Consider the following 22,333-nt stretch of genomic DNA (forward strand, 5'->3'; position numbering starts at 1 on the left):
TTTACATTTGGCCAGGCTGAAGCATTTACAAAACAGCAGCTGCCGTTAGGATTTTCCCCTCGGCTGCAGTCGCTTCTCCGGCGTTCCCGACGCCGTTGCCCAGACGGTGCAGTGGGTTTGCCCAGGTGTCCCGCAGGAGGGATTATCCCGTGGCCTCATCCCGGCCGCGGATGTGACCCTGCGCACGGACAGGTCCTGCAGGAGACGCTTGCCAGGCCGGGATACCACTGAAACCAACTGATTTGAAAAGCCAGAGTAGGAATCGACGCCAGGCAGGGGCTGAAGCCTTTTGGTCTGCGAGTCACCAGCGAGCTGCCAGCACTTACCCTGTTGACCCAGCTCATGGTTTAATCACACAAACCCCAGTTGCCTTAAATGAATTTCAGATGCAAACTGATTGCCCCTTTCTGCTGCAGCTAAGAGAGCGTAATCACACCCCCACCGTTGCCAGTACCTAAACTGTCTCCACTTAACTGCGTTTTCAGTGAAAAATCCCTCAAAATTCCTCAAGGGGAAGAGAAAATGTGAAACCCTACCATTTCCCTCAGTAACTGTTTAATTTAACACACTCATGAGCTATAGCCGTTAAACCCCAACACTTTTAGTGGCTATCCCTTACCAAAACCTGCGAGCACGACGGCAGCATGGGACGGGTGATGCTGGTGAGAAGGAAAACAAGACTGAACACAGGCTCTTGAAACATAAAAATTTACACCACGTTGGAAAGGAATAAAACACAGATGATGAAGTCATGGCTTGTGTTTTACATACAAATTACACACAGGAATTTCCCCTGTTATGGGACTCAATGTTGTTCCCGACAGCGCAGGTGAAGAAGAAACGTGCCCCGGGCTGTGTGACCGCACGGCACGGCCAACACGCTCAAGCCTTTCTCCATTCAATGCAAGTAGGATTGCCTTCACGTTCTCCCAGTTTCTGGGCATCCTCCGTAGTCTCAAGAGTAATACAGAAAGGAATTCCTACCTAAATGCTCCTGACCCTCCTTCAGGGACCAACCTAACAGCAAATCCTCCCTAAATCAGGGAGGGATTAACATAGGCACTCCTGGACCGGGCGGTAAGGGCTGTGCCAGCCGAGTGCCGCTCCTCGTACAATATTGGATATTCTAGTTAAAAGAATCAGCTAACCTTAACAGAGGTGAATCTATATAAGCAGGAAAAAAGGTTTTTAGTTTGTAAGAACACAGAAAAACACCTTAACCAACCATTAAGCTGCTATGCCATATCTGCATACAGAAATCCAGGCAGGTAAGTACTTTGCTGCTCTCGAGGAAGGAGGCAGTGAAAGGGCCGCGCTGCTCGCCTCCGGGGCCAGAGCAGCTTCCCCTCTCCTTCGCAAGCACACGCAGGGGAACGCGCTGTTGGACTCCAAACCCAACGTGTCATTTCGCTCGTGCCTTGGTGTCCCTGACCATCCCCTCTGCTCCGGAGTGGTTCAGGCAATGGCTTTGGCAGAGAAAGCCAGCAGCGGGGAGATGAGGGTATGGAGCCTTCGCGAGCCCTGGACTCATGGGGGTAACTGAAGCTGATATTTATTCCTCTGCCCTGTTGCCATTTCTTAAATTACAGCTGTTTAGCTTCAGTGCGTAAACATTTTAATGAAAATTACAGAAATGGGTTGCCAGCTTCAAGTCCCTTAAGGAAAAAAAAAACCTAACCCAAACGGTTGGCTGTATGGGTGGAATGCTAGATGCTCACTTCATATATATAAAAATAATAATAAAAGTCAAGAGTTTCGTGCTGGCCTGCCAACACTATTAAGAGGCTGAAAATGTCAAATGATAGCACCATAAGCATTTCTGAGAGGTCTCCCCTGCATTATTGCTGCTTTTGGTTTCCCTTCCCCAAAATGTTTCCCCACCGGTCGCCCAGCGGCAGCGTGACCCCGACGGAGGGTCGCGGCTGCCCCGGAATCTCTGGTGGGACCGGTGGGACCTGCACACCCAGCCCACGCCAGACCTTATTTTTCAGACCGATGGTTTGAGCACCGTTATAGTGTAGCACAAAAAAAAGAAATCAAGCCTTCCCCGTGTTTTGTAAGAGCACCGTGCGGCTCGCAGGCGGCACCATCCGGCGCTGCCGTGGGACGAGGCAGAGCTGCAAGTCCTGGTTGTGACCCAACTCCCTCCTTCACCGAGGAGCCACCGCGGGTCCTGGCACTTCTTGCCCTTGGGGATGGTCCTGTCACCTTCTGGAGGCCCGCTCGTCCCCACGGTCCCGGTCGGGCGTTGCGCGGTGCCTGTGCTGGCGGCAGCTTCGGCAGCACTGGAGATAGACCGTTGGGAGGTGGCACCTTCCCAGGACCCGCAGGGTCTGGCAGAAGCCGAACGTCAAGCGGTCGCGTTCACAGACAAAGCCTGGAGGGGAGGCGAGAGGGCAAGGACAGCATTAGTGCCAGCACCGCTGTTATCGGGCATTTGAGGTGAAAATTGGCAAAGACAGAGCTCAGGAAACTCAGAGCCTGCCTTGACCTGCGCACCGAGCATCCTTGTTATTTCTCACTGCCAGCAGAAATAACACCTCTGCTGCTGTCTGCAGTTCTGCAGCATCTTCCCAGGGTAGAGAAACCATATGGGGGAGTGGGGCTGAGCTGGGGGCTCGCTCCCCGGGGAGAAGGGTCCGTGGTGAGGGCCTGGGAGAGGTGACAAACCTCCCCACAATGACGTCTCCTCCCAGTCCCCAGATCTTCCCTGCAATGCCAGCAGAAGGCGGCAGAAAGGCGATAATTCATTTCTCTCTGCATTGTGTTTAGATTATTTCAAGCACCCGCATCATCTGGTTTGCTTCCTGCAGGTGTCTTGCAAACCTCAAAACAACATCAGCGCTGCTTCGAGGATGGGCTTTGTTTTGGGAACTGCTGCTCCGGTGCCAGCACCCAGACCCGCTGCGGGGGCAGCGCCCGGCCCCACGGGCCAGATGCAGCAGTGGCATTGGTGGCCGTGGTTCGCAGCCTGGCTGCCCCGGCTGAGTCACTCGCAGGCTGAGCAAACTGTTTGCAGAAACTGTTTCCTCTCTGCAAACAGTCTGGAAATCACAAATCCCTCTCTGGGGCCGGGAGTGCCTCGTCGGGGCGTTTCGTCCAGGGCTTGGGTTCACAGCGGCGGGGGGCGGTGGGAAATGCAAGTGCTGTCCCAGAGAGGCCTCGTCCTTGGGGTGTGACAGGGATGAATGTCCCCCCACCCTGAAAGACCCTCACACCCGCCACCATGCACAAACCGCAGTGCTGTGCATCCTGGCGTGGGACACGGCGAGGAGGGGACAACCCCGGCAGCTCCCAGCTCCCAGCACCAGCCAGACTGGGCTCAAACAGGCTGCAGCTCGGCTTAGTCATAGCAGCAAAGACCCATCACCAAATATGCGCTGTTTATAAGAATATATAGTTGATTTGCTTTAGGTTTTAGTTTCCTCCTTTTCTGCTTTATATCAAAACAAGCGTGCGCCTCACTGAGCCTCCAGCATCTCACCCAGTTGTCTACGACTCATTTAAATTACATCAGCTCTAATTTTACCTCCCGGACAAGTGATTAAAACAAATGACAGCTTTTCTCTGAAAAAGGGCAGAGTTGATGCTTCCAGGGGTGGACGCGCAGGGCTGGCACCCCCCGGTCCCCCCACACTGTCTGTCCCTGGGACCACGCCGAGCGGACTCAGAAACGAAGCAAGAAAATGGGCTTTTCTCATTCTCAGGACACCTTTCTGCTGGGGAAACATGGGGACCGAGGTGGGGGAGCTCTCGCTGACCATTGCTCCTCGCCATCTCCCCTCTGCGAACAAAAGGCTTTGCTCAGGGAAAAGCTGCTGCCCCGATTCCCACGGGGACGAGCCAACCCGCGGCGGGGACGCAGAGCAGAGACTTTTCCCCCTGTTTGGGATTTCAGTCACAGCCCTCACCCCTGCCCATCAGTAAGGAGGTCACTATACTTGCCTAAAATTAATTTTCTATTTCGGTAGGGCTGTTTCCTCTCTTCCTCTCGAGCAACAGCTCTTTCTATCCGGCAATAGCGTCTCTGTGCCCCAAAAAAAACATTTCACACGGAAGCTGCTGCCAGATCCAACAGCTGTCGGCGGACTGGGACCGAGCACCGGATCCCGGCTCCGCATCAGGCTCCCAGGCTGGGGGTTTGGTCCAACCCCCTGCGTGCTGGGGGTTAACGCAGATTTTTCCTTCTGGTTAAGCAGAGCAGACGAGGAACTGCTGAGAGGGCCAGGCTGGAGCAGTGCACACCCCTGGCCCTGCCTGGAGCGCAGCCATGCCGTGCAAGATCACCGGAGCCAGGTGGGAAAAGGGAAGCATGTGCTGGTGCGATGCTCCATGGGGGCCTCAAGGATGGTATCCCCGGGAGCATCCCCTGAACCCCCAGGCCCCTTTTGCATGGGCACACTCGAGTACATGAATACACATATTCCCGTTTGCACGTGCTGCAGGACAGGGATGTCTCAAGCTGGGATCCCAAAACACCTCTGGGGTGTCTGATGAGAGAAAAAAGCCTGAGGGCACGTCAGCCTGGAGACCCCCCATCTGCTTCTTAGGGCTGGCAACGGCAATACCAGGGTCCACCAGTGCCTTAAAATGCACCAGTGCCCAGCTCCAGCTTAGCACACTGATCTCAGTCATCTCTCTCCTGGTGTGGGATTCCGTAATCATTCACTCTTCACCAGAGCACGACCGCTGGGTAACCCCCACCTGTGCTTCCTGCGGGGTTTATAAACTCATGGTGTTTCTCATTGCTGGTTTGGGAAGCGATACTGAGTAGGAGAGACAGAGAACAGAGCGACGGCTCCCAGCAGGCATGGACAGGGGCTGGTGTGCTCTGGGGGGTTAATTATTCACCACATTGCATGGAACAAGTGTAACAGCAGCATGAACTCCACGGCGTTTAGAAGAACTCAGTTAAAAATACTGCACGGATGGATGGGAATGTCACCAGCGATTCGGAGGGTCCTGCTAAGGCAGACCCCCGCCGAGCGCCTCGGTATTTTTAGCACATTGCTGCTGGGCCTGGCTGGGCTCGTTTCTGCTCAGCCTCTGCTTATCACAACGGTCTTCCTAGAAAGCTATTTATGGATCGCAACCAAATTGCCTCCTGCCTTCCCTTGAAAGAGCTGTGGAGGTTAGGCTTCTGGAGCCTCTCACGAGAAGGTCGCTTTCCAGGACCAGAGGGGATGATTTAGCTCTTTTCCGATCCCTTTCCAATGGGTCAAAACCCTGAGCGCTGGTAGGAAATTCCCATACCTGCACTACCCAGAGTTGTACACAGGCATAAATCAGCCCATCGGGTTTCTGCCAGGAGCTATTTCTCTTTTTACACCACGTTATCCGCAAAGGTATGAGGAAAAAGAGCGGGGATGGGCTGAGCAGAGGGTGAGGAGCCACCACCCTCGCCCAGAGGGATTGCTGCAACCGCTCTGCTGACCTGCATGAGGCCCCGCAGAGCACTCCGGGTTCCCAAAGCATTTTAATAAAAGAAGTCAAGGGGAGTCGTTGAGCGCTCGTCATTTTTCCAGATCAGGCCGTGCTTCACCCTGATGTAGCGTCTCAGTGTGGATGTGTGTGGGGTCAAGCTCAGGTCTGAAAATCTTGGCCGAGCTCGTGATTCCTCCCTGGAATTTGGTCTTGGGCAAGGGAAGCTGTAATAAGCACTTAATTTGTCAGCTCTTCAGAGAGGGTCCCTACAGAATTGACCCAATTTTCATTTAATCCTTTTACTGTTATTTTTTTCTATTAACAATTTTTTTTATATCATCCTAACGCTTCATTTGAACATATGTTCCAGTGTTCAAGTCTATGCCAAATTTTAGTCTAAAGAAATAGCTTAAAGCAGGGCTTTTAAAATCCAGGCTAAGTCAGCACATTAGAAACTGAAAACCCCCACCTTTTTTTGGTTGTTTTTTTAAGTTGGCGTGGAAGTCGCTTTAAATTTCATTTAAGCTTCTGCCATACAGACCTAAGCATTTACTTTTATGCTCGGGAAAAATAAACTTCCTGGAACAGGTTTTGTAAAAACAAGGAAAGGTTGAGCTTAGAGCTGAGCTAGCAAAACCAGAGAATTAAGCTGCTGACCTCTGCCCTTCGGGATGCTCTCGGAGCCGGTGCCGAACTTAACAAGTATTATCCCAGGCTCCTGCTGCGGGGCCCGCGGTCCCCAAGCCTGGGAATGAGCGCTGGCGAAGGCAGCACGTTCCATCGCAGGCAGCGGACGCCCAGCTGCCAGGTTTGCCTGCACAGGCAGGCACTGGCATGGCCACAGCTTGGAAAACTGGGAGAAAAGCACAAAAAACCACTGGTTTTCAGGTGTCAGCCCTGCTGCTCCTGACATGTCTCGCTCAGCACCATGACCGAGCTCCCATCGACACTCCCTGAGCATCCAGCCTGGGGATTAGAGACCAGGGGCAGGAAAATGCTGGTGCTCATTAAGAGGTTGACAGGGATTATTCATTTTTTAGAGTTCCTGGATCTGACAGAGAGAAATTCTCATTTCCGAAGAGCTGCAGCAGAGCCAGGACCCTCCCTATGCTCTGTGTTGTCTTCCCCCTCCTTCTCATGAGTGCAGGGAGGGGGAGACAAAGCCAACTCCGCCAAAACGAGTTGCTGACCATGACCCTGCCTTCCTCTCCAAAATCCAAAACCGCTTTAAGCATGCCGTGTCCAGAGCTTCTCCCAGCCAACCCTGCAAGGAGCAGTCGGGCTTGAGCAGACAGCCCTGTCACATCTATGGAGTCTTTGCTTCTTTTGCCTTTTTTTTTAACATGAAGATTAGGCAGGGTAAGGGCACTTGGCAGCAGCACTGAGCCCTCCTCTATCTCAAGGCCGAGGGAAGCTGACTCCAGGCAGGACCCCCAGAGCACGACTGCCGTGGCTGAGCGCAGTTGCTCCTCCAGCCATGGGTAAAGCACCATTTCTTCATTTCTGTTTTTGCTTTCTCTGTTTTTAGCACTTCAATGCCAAGGCCAATAACCTCTCTGCTGAAGGTCTTGCTTCTGCAGGGAAAAATATGCCTTTGATGTATTCTGGAGAGTTTTCAAACAAGTTAAGTAAGGGTTAATCTTTTGTTGTTGCGATTAGGCTTTGTCATTGTTATCAGAGGCTTGGCAAGAGGCTGGGGTGCTGCACAGGGTGCCCCATGCCCGCACACCCACAGCAGACGAGAAGCAGATCTTGCACTCTTTTTGCACTGGCCGCTGAGGTCCATTGTGATTTATGCTTTCTAAAACTTAAATTTACTCAGCAGTTGCCAAGAAGGAGGGAGGAGAAGCATCTCCCACCACCGCTGGCCAAACCAAGGTCCTTCACACCTTCAGCGTGCAGCACTGCAATAAGAAAACCCCGCTCCTCTCGTCGGGGTGAGGAAACGTGCCTTTCCTGCTCCAGCTGCCTGATGATGGTTTGTTCTCCCATCGCCCAGCTTTTGGTGACACAGCGTGGGTGGGCTGAGGTGGGTTGGTGTCCAGGTGCGTTACGGGGACCTGCACAGACCCGTCACTGCTCAGACCTGGCATCTGCACCAACCCCTCGGGAGGATTGGCCGATACGGGGACGCCTGAGCAGCCTCTGCCAGCCCGTGTCACTAAAGCCTCTTTATCCATAAGGCTGAAATGTGTAACATTCATTTCTCCTACATTTAATAAAAACAGGGAATCCTTTCCCAAGCACCCGTTTTTCATAGACGGCTGTTGTTAATTAGCAGTAAATAAAGGGCACTTAACGACTCACTCAGCAGCACCTCCCTGTCTTGCCACTTGGATACAGACTTACGTGCTCAAATGACAGAGAAAATTGGAATTTGCTGCAATTCTTTCTAGCATGTATCCCTTGCGGACAAACTCAGCTACATGCAGAACCATGAATAATTTCATTTCCCTACTCAAAGCAAGCAGGAATATAACATTTAATTGCCAATTAATCTTGAGGCAACTAGAAATACAACCGGACCCTGGAAAACGAGCCTGGAGCACCACAAACGGCAGCAGTTGGGAGGGTGCTGGGTGTCTGGGATTCACCCCAGCACATCCCTGGTGTGAGCAGGCGGGGGGGTTCACCCCTCGGTCCCCCCTGAGGCATCACCCCTCTCGCAGCCCCACCAAACACGGTCCCCTGTGCTGGCTGCTCCCAGGGCACAAGGCTGAACTCCATCCCACTCTGTCCCTTCCCGCCGGCTGGAAACCTTTGTCCCGTTCCCACAGAAGCTGGACCCACAGCCACTTTATACATATTTGTTCTCGGGCCAGCTGAACGCTTTACCTTCATTCCTTTGGTATTTAGAGCCCAAGATGCTTGTGGGAAACAGCTGTGTTTGCTAAGGTGCCTTGGCTGGAGCGAAGAACCAGACCCATCACCTGCTAGACACCCGCTTGGAGTGAATTTGGGAAACTTGCAGACCCAGTATCAGATACAGAGAAAGAGGCACGAGGAAAATTATTAATTTCATGGCATTTACCACCATGAGCACTCCACGGGCTGCACGTGTTTGGTCCTGAACAGGCTTGTTTCACCCATCACTGATGGGGGCTGGCCAAAAGCCATGGTGCAGGCACAGCCACCACCCTCGCAGCAGCGGGAGGACAGCGGCTCGGTTCACCCATCAGCATCCTCCCCTGATATAAAGCAATTGCTGCTTTTGTGTTTTAAAACTGTTTGACCTGCTGGATAAAACCAGCGCCGGCTTCTCCGAGCTCTCACGTGGGACCTGCAGCTCAGCTCCTTTCCAAGATGGCCATAAACCAAAGTGTAATACTTAAACACAGAAATAAACACGCTGTGAGGGGTTTTTTTTTCAGCTGAGTTACAAGAAATGATCAGATAACAGGAGTGGCTGATGTGGGTGTGAGCACTGCTCGGGCTCAGAGCTGGGCACAGGTGGCAATCAGACAGCAACTGGGAAAGCCTGAGGCTGCTCTTATCTCCCCGGCAGCCCTGGCCAAGGTCCCGCAAATCTGTTCCTGCTCCCGTCGCCCCAGCCGTGCTGCCAGGACAGTGATGTCCTCCTCGGCCCTGGACACCAGGAAGGAGCCACAGGGCTTTCCTGGCTGCTGCCAGAATGGGCAAGAGCAACGGCTCTCAGCCCCCGTGGCAGATTTTTCTGCACTGGAGTCACATTTGTTTGAGTTCCTTGTCTTAGCACGGAGTAAGATAAACATCCCCAGCCGTGCTGGGGCATCACACGGAGGCATCTGGGTGCCCGACGGGCTCCGATGCTCCCCGGAAGCCATCTAAGGACATGGCCAACCTTATCTGCTCCCCTCACAGCTGGATGCAGCTGTAAAACAACAGGCACATTTAAAAATAACCTCTGTGTAATCATCAATTAATTTATAACCTGGCAACAGAACAGGATTCTGGTTCTAATTAATTCCGACCTCCTCTGATTGAAGGGAGCTGATTGCCGGTGAGATGTTTGTTTATGTTTGATCTGTTCCATCTCTGTTAAAAATTCATCTGATAATGGTTTTAACATTTAAACTCTACTGGGGTTACTCGCATTTTTGTGTCCAGCAAGAACACGATTGCTCACAAAGACAAATACATGATCTTGCTGGTATTGGTGCACTTCAAGTTAGAGGCGATAGAGGCTCCTTGTGCTTCTAACAAAAACACATGAATCACCCCAGCCTGCATTAACCTTGTGCAGTAAAGATCCTTTAAAACACAGGAAAGAGCTGGAGTTTACATTCATGCCTTTTCTGGGAGCCTCTGCCTGTGGATTTACACATCTGTGATTTCCTGCCATGTGAAAGTTTTGTTCCTCTTCATGGTTTGGCAGGAAATATTTGTATTTCCAAGAGGCGTTTCCTGCCCTGGGCTACAGCCAGAGCATTTATGTCATTTTGAATCCAGGATTTTAACATTTATTTGTGTGTTTCCTACACATCTAAGCGGTTATTCTGGTACAACCTTGGCTATGCCGCACGGCTCCACAGCTCTCATCACCAAGCCCAGCACGGAAATTTTCCCTTGACAAAAATAGCCGGAACCACACATCATTTCTTGAGCAAGACTGACTAATTATTTCCTAAATGTTGAACTGCCCGACAGACTTGCAAATGCAGGAGGGTCACACAGCCGCCGAAAAGGAGCAGTTTAATGGCTAAAAACATCCCGATGGCCAGCGGCTACGGTCTCCACACCCCAGTTAGCCAAAGCCAACGCTTCTGTCCTCTCCAGAATAGGTGTTTGGAGGAACCCAGCTGGATACAGGACAAATAAAAAGAGCTGAAAGGATGAGAGCAGGTGTTCCAGGCTGCAGAGGGGGACTGGCATGGAGGTGTGGGGCAGCCCTGGGGCCGGCCTCTGCACCCGGGGCACCCACTGTCCTCCTGCCCTGCTCCAGCTCTCAGCCTGCTCTTTGTTCCATAAACCTCCTGAGGGTCTAACGTTTCTGGGCAATCAAAAAACTTTCTTTTTTTTGCACAGACACATTAAAAAGATAAGGTTGATTAATGATTAACATGCTAATATCAATGCCATCTGATCCCCTCTTTATATTGCTTTTCCTTTTAAGTGCTGTTAACCCTTGCTGCCCACAGATTTCTGGCTTACAGGGAACTGCCTGGTGCTGTGGGATGTTTCTCTCCAAGTGAGGGGGAGAGGAGAAGCCAAGCGAGTGCCCGTGGCACGGCCAAGCACCGCGGCTGCAGCTGGAGCAGGTAGAAGAAGCTGGCGGACAGTCTGCATAGCTCAGGTTAAAACGGGGCTGACTGAAGCACCTGCTCAGACATACCCAAAGGTGCTGGATGGAGAATTGGTCTTTTATCTGACTTTCTAGTGGTGAGCCCAGGCTTGTTTCCTAAATTTAGTGTTCTGGGAATTGATCACTAAACAGCTTTCTGGTGGTCAGAGAGCTTAACTGCCCTCAGCTTCATTTCCTTCTGGCTTCTTTTCTCTGAATTACACATTGCTCCTGAACCAGGTCCCTTTGCCCCGCGTCACCCCTGGCATGGTCACTCAGGCAGGCGCCGGTGGTCCCTTTGCTGGGACAAGCACATCCCAGCTCACATTCCTGCTAGTAAAAAACCACACTGGGCCCCTTGAGAGCCAAATGATCCGGACATCTATAGATGGTTATAACATTCCCACTTAATTATCGATGAGCTAGCCAAGCTAGCCTTACACAATTCATGTATAAAACACCCCCTCCCTCCCTCTTCCCACAGACACATTGCTTTTTAGCGGTCTGACTGGTTTCTCCTCCCCCCCATCACTCTCCTTGCCGCAGCCCAGCCAGCACCAGTTCTCCATCCGGCAGCACCACAGGACTGTGCACCCATCTCCCTACCCCACAACTGGTCCCCAGCGCACCCCGGCACCCAGCGCGTCCCACCCTGGCTGCACGGCCCTTCCTGGGGTCCCTTCCCAGGAGCAGGACGGCGTCGTGCTGCCGGCCAGCTGGGAGAGCACGGGGCATGACCTGCCCCGGAAAAAATAATTGAGTGTAGCTCGTCTTTCAGCACAGCCAGTTATTGCTGGTGTCCTCCTTCAGACTATCTGGGGGGACCAAGAAGTGAAAGGTGGGGAGAAGAAAAATAAAGAATGAGTCTAAACTTGGCTAGAAAAAACATCTCCAGTTACTGGACCCTGAAATGGGTCGTGTTCTTACATGGTCTTTACGTCGTTTCATGGCGTGGCTTCAAAGAGACTGAGCAGCCCACCCAGTGCCCACCAACACGGAGCCATTTACACCTCCCTCACCCACAGCACGCCCTGTGATGCTGCGCCGTGCCCCGTCACCTTCCTGCAGGACCCACAATGAGCGTAGGAACTGGGCACACCCGAGTTTCACTGCATCAGCGCTCACTAGTGCTCTGCGATGGAAAAGTGTCTCCAACTATGGCAGAGGATGGCAATGGAGGATGCTGCATTGCTCCTCCAGAAAAGTGATGATGGAAGAGCCGTCAGCTCTGCTCTCCCTGAGCAGACACTGGGTAGTTTTCATACCAATCTCCATAAATACCGCCATGTCCTCAAAACACAGCATTTAACCCAGACAGCTCACACGAGCTCTCGGGGAGCACAACCACAGTAACAACAACAAATTCGGCTTTCAGGACAGGCAGAAGAGCTGCAGGGTGCTGCTCGCTTACCTGACTCGGAGCTCTCACAGTCCTGCGGGTTGCACTTCTGGGTGCTCTCTGGCCAGGGCTCGTGGTCGCAGAGGCTGCTGTCCTCCTCGGCCAGCCCCGTCTTGGTGTTGATGCACTTGACCTGGCGCCGCTGGATGCCCCCGCCGCAGGGAGCTGTGCACTGCGGGAACGGGGCAGCCCCGTCAGCCCTGGAGGGGCAGACCCGTCCCCACACCCCACCGAGCCCACCCCCCAGCGCTGGCAGCATCAGACCCTGGCAGGTTTTTATTGCAGCAGCCCCCAGTTTGGTTTTGGAGGTTGGGTTTTCCCTATTGTTCCTCGCGTTTCGTGCAGAAGCCCCGTGGAGAGGAGCCATCGCCTGCTCACCTCTCCCCAGGAGCCCATCACCCAGGTGGTGCAGGGGTGCGTGTTGCAGGGCCGGGTGGCATTGGGCCGTGATGTCTCCTCGCAGCGGCCCAGCTCCGGGCATGTCACCAGCCGCTCCTGCTCCCCGCCGCCGCACGACTCCGAGCACTGCCGAGACACGAGCCATGGAAGGGGGAAGCCAGCAGCACAACAGAAAGGCTGACACACTCCACGTGCTGGTGTCTTAAGGAAATACACTGCAAACCCACCCTACAAACCTACGAGCACCCTCAAAACGCCCGCTTTGCAGCTACCCCTCCTATGAGTGGGTTGTTCCCTTCTCGGTGCTTGAAACTGGCTGGGAGATTCCCAGAGGCAGGAGGATCCAGCAGACCCACTGGAATTATCTGCTTAAATTTTGCAGGTGCGTGAACACGCAGGCTGAGCCCGCTGCCTCCCTGCCCACAGTGACTGGGGCGGGGTGGGGGGGTGTCCCGTGAAGCACATCGCCGCAGGCAGCTCACAGCCCCTGTGGCCACATGCTGGCCCAGCTACTGAGCGTTTCCTCTGGGCAAGTGAATGCTGAGCGCTGGCTGAACGCGCTTCCAGGGAGGGAGAGGAAAAAACTGTGGGTGTGAAACACCCCAGCTCAGGCACGCATGCTGTGGGTGCCCAGCCGGGGACAAAGCCCCACTACGATGATTGGGGGTTGAGTGCTGCCCCCCTGGCTCAGTAACCCCCCAGCAGCCCCTACCTCTCTCCAGGAGGATGTGTACCAGTTCAGGCATGGAGTGCTCTGGCAGGGGAGCTGTGCCAGCGGTTTGTAGAGGACAGCCTGGCAGTGGAAGGGCCGTAGCAGCCTCTGGTCTCTGGTGTCAACGCAATGCACGTCCCGAACCTTCACCCCCCCACCGCAGCTCCTGGAGCACTGGGAAACGACAGGAGCATCACTGCGGGGAAGGGCAGCGAGGGGTGGTGCAGGGGGGATCCCTCTGGCAACAGAGGTGACCCCAGAAACACTCTGCCTTGGGTTGGATTGAGTTGATACTCAACCTCTTTCCACCTCTTTCTCTAGTCCAAGCTAGAGAAAAGTCTGTGCAGCTCTGAATCTGTCACTACGGTCCCTCTGAACGCAATCGGTTTCCAGTTGTAACAGCAACAAAGTCTTTATACATTAGACAACTGATGATCCCAAGGAACAGCACCCACCCAGAGCAAGTAGGGCTGTTCCCCACCATTGAACCTACCGGATTCACCCAACCCAACTGCAAACACCCCGTGGTAGTGCAGAGTGGCCAGAGCGTGAATTTCAAACAACTCTTTGTTTAGTTTTTGCAAATTCCCGGCTTTTTAACCAGCTCAAGAGCAGGAAAAATGAAAATATTATCGTGGGATGAAGCGGTTTCAACTTTGTGGCAAGTGCAAATCTTTACCCTCTGCCTTTGTGAGCTATGGGGCCAGAGCCCACACCGCTCCAGCCATGGGGCAGGCACCACCTCCTGCGTTTCTCCGTGGATTTTTGGGGACCCTCCCCACCGGCCACGTGCCTGTTTACCTTACTCCAGTTCCCCACGCGCCAGGACGAGCACGGTCTCAGCGAACACCTCCGAGCAGGGACGGGTTTGTTCGCAGCAGCGCAGCCGTCGTCACTGCCGGTGCTGCAGCGCACGGTCCTCCAGATCGCGCCCACGCCGCAGGTGGCCGAGCACTGCAACACACGAGGAGATCCTGCTCCTCTGCATCTCCCGATGCCCCCCATACCCCTCATGCCCCTCAGGATACCCCGTGGCTGGCTCTGGCCAAGGACAGAGTCCAGTGGCCCAGCAGAAAAGTCCCTGGGGACTCAGCTTGTCGCCTCCTCCGTGGGCATCGGGAGGGGTGCCAGGAAAACCGGGGTGCGCGGAGGCAGGGCTGGGGGATGATGTGGAAAGGAGTTTTCCCAGAGGCTGTGCCCAGCACTGCCTGGCAGGGTACCCAGCCCCACGGCGAGCCCCCCATCACGAGAGGCTCCTCTCTACCAGCCCCACATCAGGCAGCCCTCGGTCTGGGGGAAGGAGGGGGAAAACCCTCCTCCATAACCCATTTCAGTCATTTCTGGTCTGGCTGGGACTGTCCTTTCCCTGTTCAGCTTTTGGGTTCCAGGAGGACTGACCCCAGCAGCGATGGCCATTGCCCTGCGCCAGCATCCCAGTGGGAAACGGGGCAGCACCGGGGATCTCTGCGGCTGGGGGTGCCTTTAGCTTTTTTGTTGCTACGCCTCTCTAATTAGCACTAATGGCTTCAACTCTTTGCTGTCTCATGAAGCTCTCTTTCGTGCCCTCCTCTCACAAGCACTGCCTGTCCCCTGCTCTTTCAGTGTTAAAAGCACCAGTAAGGATTCTTCTCCACCTGAAAGGCAGTGTCTCCACCTCCTCTTTTGGAATCACCCCTCACTGTCTAGATGGATCTGATTTAGTTTCTAGCAGCCTTTCCATCTTAAAAGCTTTTGCAGGGTTTTCAGAACACACCCGTGTGCCTCTGTGTCCCAGCACTGCCACCAGTCCCTTCCCCACGGCAGGGCTCCCTCCAACGCCCTGGCTCAAGCGATGTTCAAAGCCCTTTTATAAAACCCACATGTGAGACTGTATTTTTGCTGATATTAGGCGTTGCCCTGACTGTTACTGGCTCCTTTGTGCAGCCTTCTTAAAAGGCTTCCCCAACGCTCAGTCTCCAGTGCTCCACAACACCGGAGGCTTCTTATTTTTGTGCTTTCTGATAAAAGCCCATTCCTGTGAATTGCAGCAGCCATTTGTCTGTCACTGCCAAGGTGACGCAGGGAGCAGCCCCAGGACAGCCAGGCTGGAAGATGATCGCTGATAATTGCTGATAATCCCCCACTCACTGCATTCAGTACAGCCCCTTCCCTTTGGTAATTTGCAGCCTCCATGCACTTTACACTCAACATTTAAATTTCTTCCCATGGCACATTTTAAGATACTCTCTCCTGTACAATGGCAGGAGCTTGCTCCTGTGCCACGGGGGTGCCCAGCCCCGGCGTGGGGGCTCTGGGCTTGCCTGCTCCTCCAGAGCGGGCAGGGATTTGGGTGGGGAACATGTTTCCCTGCCAGGGAGGGCAGCAGGGAGGTGGGTCAGGGGTGCAACAGGGGGCTGCTTGGAAAGGTGCCAGGATGGGCTGAGCCGGGCATGGCAGGGCACAAGTTGCTGGTGCCTGAGGGAGCGGGACAGGACGGAGAGGCAGCCGGAGCGTGGGACACGGCTGCTGACTCACGGCAGGGAGCAGCTCCCAGCTACTGTGGCCCACGGCGGGACCAGCTGCATCCCTGCTCCACCCCACAGTGCTGGGGGCCTCCAGTATTCAGTCACAATGCAAAAACATCTGGGTGAGCCGTGCATATTTTCTGCACGCCAAGAGCAGACCAGCCAGGGGAGGGACGGGCCTCTCACTTTCACACCGGCCACATCACACTTTTAATGGGACTCAACACCCACCTCGCTCCAGTTTCCGACCTCCCAGCTGGGCACCGCAGTGACTGTCACAGTGGTCGACGGTGGAAGCCAAACCTCCTCCTTCTCCATCTCTTCCATCTCCCAGCGTGGCAGGGGGGTGGGCTGGGATAACTCGTGATCCCCATCAATGAAAGCAAACGACCCTGGCGTTGCCCACGGCGAGCGTCTCCCTGGCACGGTGCTGCTGAGTGGGGCCCTGCGGGAGGTTGGCCCTGCACTGGACGATGCTGGGGGGTGGGACACCCCCACAGTCCACCATGCTGGGGGGGACTCGGAGGGCGATGCTCCTGCTGGGTGCACGGGGGGGCTGTGGGCTGGGGCCGTGGGCATAGCTGACACCAGGGCATCTTGCTGGGTGAGGCTGCTGAATGTGAGCTGGGTGGCTGGACCGGGCGCAGCGAGGGACACGGGTGCTGCTGGTGGAAAGGCTGTAGTGGCCCCCAAGGGGGCTGAGCTCAGGGATGTGGGGGTGCGGAGCTCTGGGGGGTGCTCTGCCTGCTCCACGGGGCCCCCGTCAGCACCCGCGGGATAGGGACTGGCAGGAGGATGGGTGCCACCATCCCTGCTTCTTATCTCCCACCCCGGTCCCCACAGGGTGGGGAAGGAAAGACCTGCCCTCTCTGTCCCATGGGCTTGCTCATCGGCCACCGGTGCTGCATGCGTGCCCGCCGTCCCCTCTGGCGCTGGCATTTCTGACCACTCTTCCTGCTCCTTGGCCTTGGGGGCAGCACTGTTAGTGACGATGAGACCCATCTCCCTTGAGTCTCCCCGGCCTCTCCCCGCAGACCCAGCCACCTCATGTTCCTCGCTGCCAGCGTTACTGGGCCCCTCTGTGCTTGCACACCCCTCGCTGCAGCTCCCCGGCTCTCCCACACTGCCAGACACATCTGTGCCCGTGCTGCCCTTGCCAGCAGGCAGTGGCGGGGAGGGATTGGCCAGGTAAGGAGCCCAGGGAGCGAGGCCGTGGGCTGGAGCATCCTGCCCAGGATTGGCCCTCGTTGGCATGGCTCCCCGGGCTTCATCCAGGGGCGGGTGGTCAGGGCTGCTTACAGAGTCATGACTCGTGGTGCTCTGGGTGGGCAGGTGGTCCTCAGAGCGGGGCACAAGCATCACATCCTCCTCCTCACCCATGAAGTCCAGGATGGCAAATTTGGGAGGGGTTGTCCCCGCATCCTCGGGGACCATGCTCAGGAGGTCATTCACGGCTAAACCCCCAGGCTCTGTCTCTCCTTCGCCGTGTGCAGGAGCAGAAGCGTTTGCTTCGCTGGTCACCAGACGGTCCTCACTCGCTCCTCCTCCTGGCCTGACAGTGTACACGATGTCAGGAGGCACCTCACGGGGCCCCTCCACGTCATTGGGGCTCAGCTCTGGCTTATGCTCCTCGCCTTTGGTGTCCTTCTCCGTGAAGGGATAGTAAGACAGATCCTCATGGAAGTTGATAAAATTATAATCATAGTAAAAATCATCAACAAAGACATTTCCCTTCTTGGCTGAGAAGTCCTCTTCAGTGATGACATTGACATCATTGGACTCTGGAATATTTGGAATTAAGGGGTTAAATTTAGCAATATGGTTGCTGGGGATGTAATGGATTTCATTAAATATCTCTCTGCTGGAGGACCCGCTGCCAGACCAGTCCGTGTTGGCATTGTCTAATTTCTTCTGGCACTGCGGCAAGGAGCAAATAGTTTCCGAGATGGGTCTTTCTGCAGGGTCACAGGCGGACCCAGTGCTGTTGCTGCAGAAAACAGGGCGCTGCCGTGTCCCATTTCCACACGTCACAGAGCACTGGGAAAGGAAGAGAAATGGAAACGTTAGAGCACGGGCAATGCAGGAGGAGCGGGGAAGGGGCCGGCCGCGGTGCCCGTGCCCGTCGCCAGTGCTCCCCTCCGAGATACCAAAGCCACAACGCTTTGGTCACAGGGAGAAGGGGCTCCACATCGCTCTGCCACGCTCCCACCACCCACCCTGGTCCCAAGATGTCTGCTGTGCCAGGCCCAGCTGGGGCACGGGGTGCCCTGTACCAGGAGTCAGGAGCGGCGGGTACTGGTCACACCAATAAGCAGTGTTATTACTGGCCAAAGCTCCCCCCTGGGTAGCCTCCCCATGCTGGGGCAGGGGTGGTATGGCAGGGTGCTTTGGTCAGGGTGATCCTTGACCTGTACTCCAGCCAGAAACAATTTTCCCGGGAGATGGACATTGCGAAGGGCGTTGGGTAAGATGATCTAATAGGTCTTTTCTGTGACCTATCGCCATGAATTACATCTCTTCTTCCAGAAGAGAATTTTTTGAAGCAGGGGATAATAACATGGGTGTTGTCCTAGAAGGGAAAAAGGCAAGGGTCAATAAGCAGCTTTGTTGAGGACACCCCCTCCTCCACCACAATGGTCTCTTTGAGATTTTTCAGTATAAAAGAAACCCACAAGCTGGAAAGGAGGACAGCAAAATTTTATGCTGGATAAGTAAATCCTAGTGCTACTAACATCACACATGGGCTGCACAAGCCACAGGCTGCAGCAGTTTGCAGTGACAGATGCACAGAGCATTAGTCACGTACATCAAAGCGCCTTATACAAGCTGGCCAAGGAGAACAAACGGTCAACAAGGCAAACAAACCCAACGGAGGGGATTTTTGCTGAAATCCCTGCTGTTTGGGTGAAAACAGATGGCTGAGGCAAGGGTTTCATGTAGTCACCAGCACGTGGAAATTAAGAGATTAAGGTGGACAGGCAGAGCTGCTGGGCTGGGCTGGCTGGGAGATGTGCTCCTCAGACAATAAATATCTCAAAAAAACTCAAAAGTATTTTGAGCCTTTCTCGTCTTTGCTCAGCCCTCACGAGGGCCAGGAGCCTGGTGGGGACACGTCCTGCTCCCTGTGCCCCTCCTGGGAGGGTGCAGAAACAACCCGGCTGCGGCCTCCCCAGCTCTGTGTCTCCTGGGTGATGCCGGGTGGGAGCAGAAACAACCCTGAGGACTGTGCGCAGCAGGAGGGACAGTCTGTAACATGGCGTGGCTACCGCCGGGCATGTCCACCAGCTACGCAACATTGCAAAATAAAACATTACTGCCCATTAACAGTGGGAACCAAGCTGCTTCTCCCTGCTGGGATGGCACTGCCAAATCAGGGCAAACAGAGGTCAGCACCCACAGTGTGCACCTTCAGCTAAAATTTCTCAGCAAATGCCTTCAGCTCCATCCAGAAGACAAATTCCAGGGATCACAGCTCTTGCAGGGTGAAGGAAGGGGGTTATTTGCCAAGGCTTGGTTATCAGGAAAGCCTCCAGGACACAGATAAGAAAGGGTGGCTGTTCAGAGCCTCACAGAGGAACACCCAGAGCTTGGAGGAGGGTTCAGCATCAAGCACACAACTGCAGGAGGCATCACAGCGGGCTGCAGGGTGGGACGTGCTCCTTCCCGGAGACAGACGCTCCCGTTCATGTCTTAATGGACAACAAATAACCGCACCGCTAACTTCACTTGGGAAGTCCATAAAGCTGGATATACATTGCTTTAGGGTCCTTCTGAAGGCACCAAGTGTCAGTGTTTAAGCACTTTGTTGGGCTGCCCAAACCACAAATAACCCTTCTGGCTTCATGGGCCAGCCGGGTGCTGCCAGCGCCAGGCGGGCGGGCGTGGGGCCCTGCTCCAGCGTCTGCAAGTACAAAAAACCCAACTACTCCCCGTTATTATCACTGGACAGAAGGACCATGTCTCTGGGAAGCTTCCAAGCACCTCAGATTTCTCTACTTACTGGTGGTGGTGGAAATGGAGAAGAAGGAGGGCTCTCACTTTAAATAGAAGGAGGACAGAAAAATTACAGACATCTCAAAATCTTGAGCACATTTTTCCTGGGCTCACAGATCCGTTGATGTCAACATCACAGAGGATGACTTGGGCTGGCTCCGTGCACAGACCCACGGGCAATTCATGACTTTCCCTTTAAACTGTTGCATCTGTCTTTCTCAGCCCTGCAATTGTGGCTTTTGTGGGCCCCTAGAAAAATATTTCTAAATAGCTCTCATTTAGCCTTCAAATTTTCTGTTCGCATTTTTATTCTGTTTGTTTCTTAGCAACAAGCCAGTTCCCAGGCTCTCTCATTTCTCTCCTGATATTTGTCTTCACGCTGAATACTTTGTGAAACCACTGCTTAAATTAGGGGTTATAATTTTCTGGTTAAAACCCTCAACCTGCGGTTAAGCTGCTCCGCAGAAATACAAAAATAAATAAAGGCTACGCAGGGTGTCCACAGACCACGGCATTTTATACGTGGGGGGTTTTTTTGATCGCTCCCTTTCTTTTTTAAAAAAATTTTTGAAAAATTTGTGATGCCCACCCCCCACATTCCCTGGCGGCATCCCTGTCTCTGCCCACCCCTGCAGCAGAGATGAGGCAGCTTTGCCCAATGCCAGGTGATGCTGCCGGGGAGCAGATGCCCACTGGTCAGTACACACGTGCCCGGAGCACCCAGACCCTGGCTTGTCCCTAAGACCCTGCAAGAAATAATTTTAAGGCTTCTGCCAAAATAAAGGGGAAGACTCGTGGTGCTGGAAAATACATTGAGGGGTTGAACGCCTCATTTCTGCCCTCCTTGCATCCAGCACGACGCGTGGCCGTCACCCTGACTGAGGGAGCAGCAAGGCTCAGAGAAGACAGGGCAGAGTCAAACAGTCTGGTGCCCCTTCCTCACCCCAAGACCTCCCCGTGCAATGGAATTCATGTTTGTGTGAGCTGGTGTTACAACGTGAGGCCACAGAAACGCATCCATGATCTTTCCCTGTCAGTGGGAGCATGCCCATCACCCTCGGGCAGGCTGAGGATGTCTGGGGGTACTTTGTCCCCAGTTCCCTCCAGCTTTGCAAGACCCTGGGACCTTCCCGACGCTCCTTCTCACCTCAGACCAGTTCCCTGCGGCCCACTGGGAGGGACAGGGGACATCCCGGTGACAGGGCGCGGTGGCGTCTGGCTTGGAGAGGTGCTGGCAGTCTGCTTGCTGCAAGGCCCTCTGCTCGTCCAGCCCCACACTCTGGATGCAGAGCACCGTCCTCTTCATCAGCCCCGACTGGCCGCAGGTGGCCGAGCATTTCTGCCATTCGCCGACCCACCACCTGGGGAAACGTGAAGGGGGAGATGTCTCAGCCGGCACGAGCAGCCGCGAGCTGGTCTCTGTCCCGTGCTCCACTGTGAGGTGGGGGGTTTTAGCCACCAAGAGGTGTTTGGGGCCAAGGAGATGCACATGAGATACTTCAGCGGGGCCCGGGGTCATGGGGAATTGAGATCCCAACTTGTGTTTCAGCCCAAGGTCAGGGTGCCTGGCCCAAGGTTTGGGGGTGGACTAGTCCCCGTGTTATGCTGGGGATGGTTCTTTGCACTGAGGCAGTGAGGGGCTCCAGGACGGGGCCTGCCCGTGCAGCTGCAGACAAGCAGGGCACTACAATGGCCGGGCAACCACTGGGATTTGCTCCCGTGGACCAACGCAGGGTCTGGAACCCATTCTCAAGCACGAAGGAGAGGTGCAAACAGCTGCATGTGTCCTGGTGCAATCCAGGCACCGCAGCGACTGAGGGTCCCCCAACTCCGGTCACCCCCTTCGGGCAGTTTGGACGTTAAAGCTTTGCTGAGAAGGAGCGCGGGGGAAGCCCACGGACCTGGCTGGGCAGGGCTCCTCGCTGCACGTCCTTTGCTGGTCGTCGGGGCGGGTGAGCGCATCGCAGTACCGCTCCTCCACGATGCCGGCCAGCTTCTCCACGCAGTGCACAACCTGACGCTGCACCCCTGCGGACACACGCAAGGGCCTGGTTCGAGACGCAAATCAAACCGAACCGCCAGGCACCCTCTGCCAGTGGGCAACAGGAGGTCCTGAGGTAAGCTTGAGCCACCAAAACCGGGGGAAAGAACATGAAACCACCACTGAAACTGGAAGTCAAGAGCCTACTTCTGCTGAGGTACCGATGCCCTCACGGAGCCCCATGGCACCAGTGCTCCCAGTGTGCCCAGGTAGGAAAAGCAGAGCTGGATACCTAGTCTCCATCTGACATGTGTGTGATGAGAACTACAGAACTTACAGAATCACAGAATCATCAAGGTTGGAAAAGACCTTGAAGATCATCTAGTCCAACCATTAACCTCACACTGACTGTTCTTAACTAGGCTGGAAAATGATGCCGCTGCAAAGCAGGGTCACCTGAGGATGGATGGAGGGATGGAGGGATGGATGCAACACCAGTCCAGCCAGGACATGGGCTCCTGGGCATTACAAGCAGCCAAAGCCCATCCCTGGGGCTGGCAGGACAGTGTCTGTCTGTCCAGCACAAGGCAAACCTCGTCTCCTGCCCCAAAACCAAACCAGGGCTGCTCACACAGAAAGCTAAAAACAGATTGCAGAAAGA

General features: G+C 54.6%; 1 protein-coding gene across 1 annotated transcript in view; it reads right to left on the reverse strand.

The window, feature by feature from the left end:
• Positions 1-692: 692 nt before the first annotated feature.
• Positions 693-22,333, reverse strand: part of ADAMTS7 (ADAM metallopeptidase with thrombospondin type 1 motif 7) — a 50,348-nt gene continuing 28,707 nt past the window's right edge. The window contains exons 17-24 of the mRNA XM_074880547.1: positions 21,593-21,719; positions 20,839-21,052; positions 15,930-17,735; positions 13,996-14,148; positions 13,195-13,368; positions 12,462-12,608; positions 12,096-12,255; positions 693-2,377 (exon numbers count right to left, since the gene is read on the reverse strand). Coding sequence (XP_074736648.1) covers positions 2,205-2,377; positions 12,096-12,255; positions 12,462-12,608; positions 13,195-13,368; positions 13,996-14,148; positions 15,930-17,735; positions 20,839-21,052; positions 21,593-21,719 — 2,954 coding nt within the window. The 3' untranslated portion in view covers positions 693-2,204. The remainder of the gene's footprint in view (positions 2,378-12,095; positions 12,256-12,461; positions 12,609-13,194; positions 13,369-13,995; positions 14,149-15,929; positions 17,736-20,838; positions 21,053-21,592; positions 21,720-22,333) is intronic.

Source organism: Strix uralensis, chromosome 11 (assembly GCF_047716275.1).
Source record: "Strix uralensis isolate ZFMK-TIS-50842 chromosome 11, bStrUra1, whole genome shotgun sequence".
NCBI classification, from domain to species: domain Eukaryota; kingdom Metazoa; phylum Chordata; class Aves; order Strigiformes; family Strigidae; genus Strix; species Strix uralensis.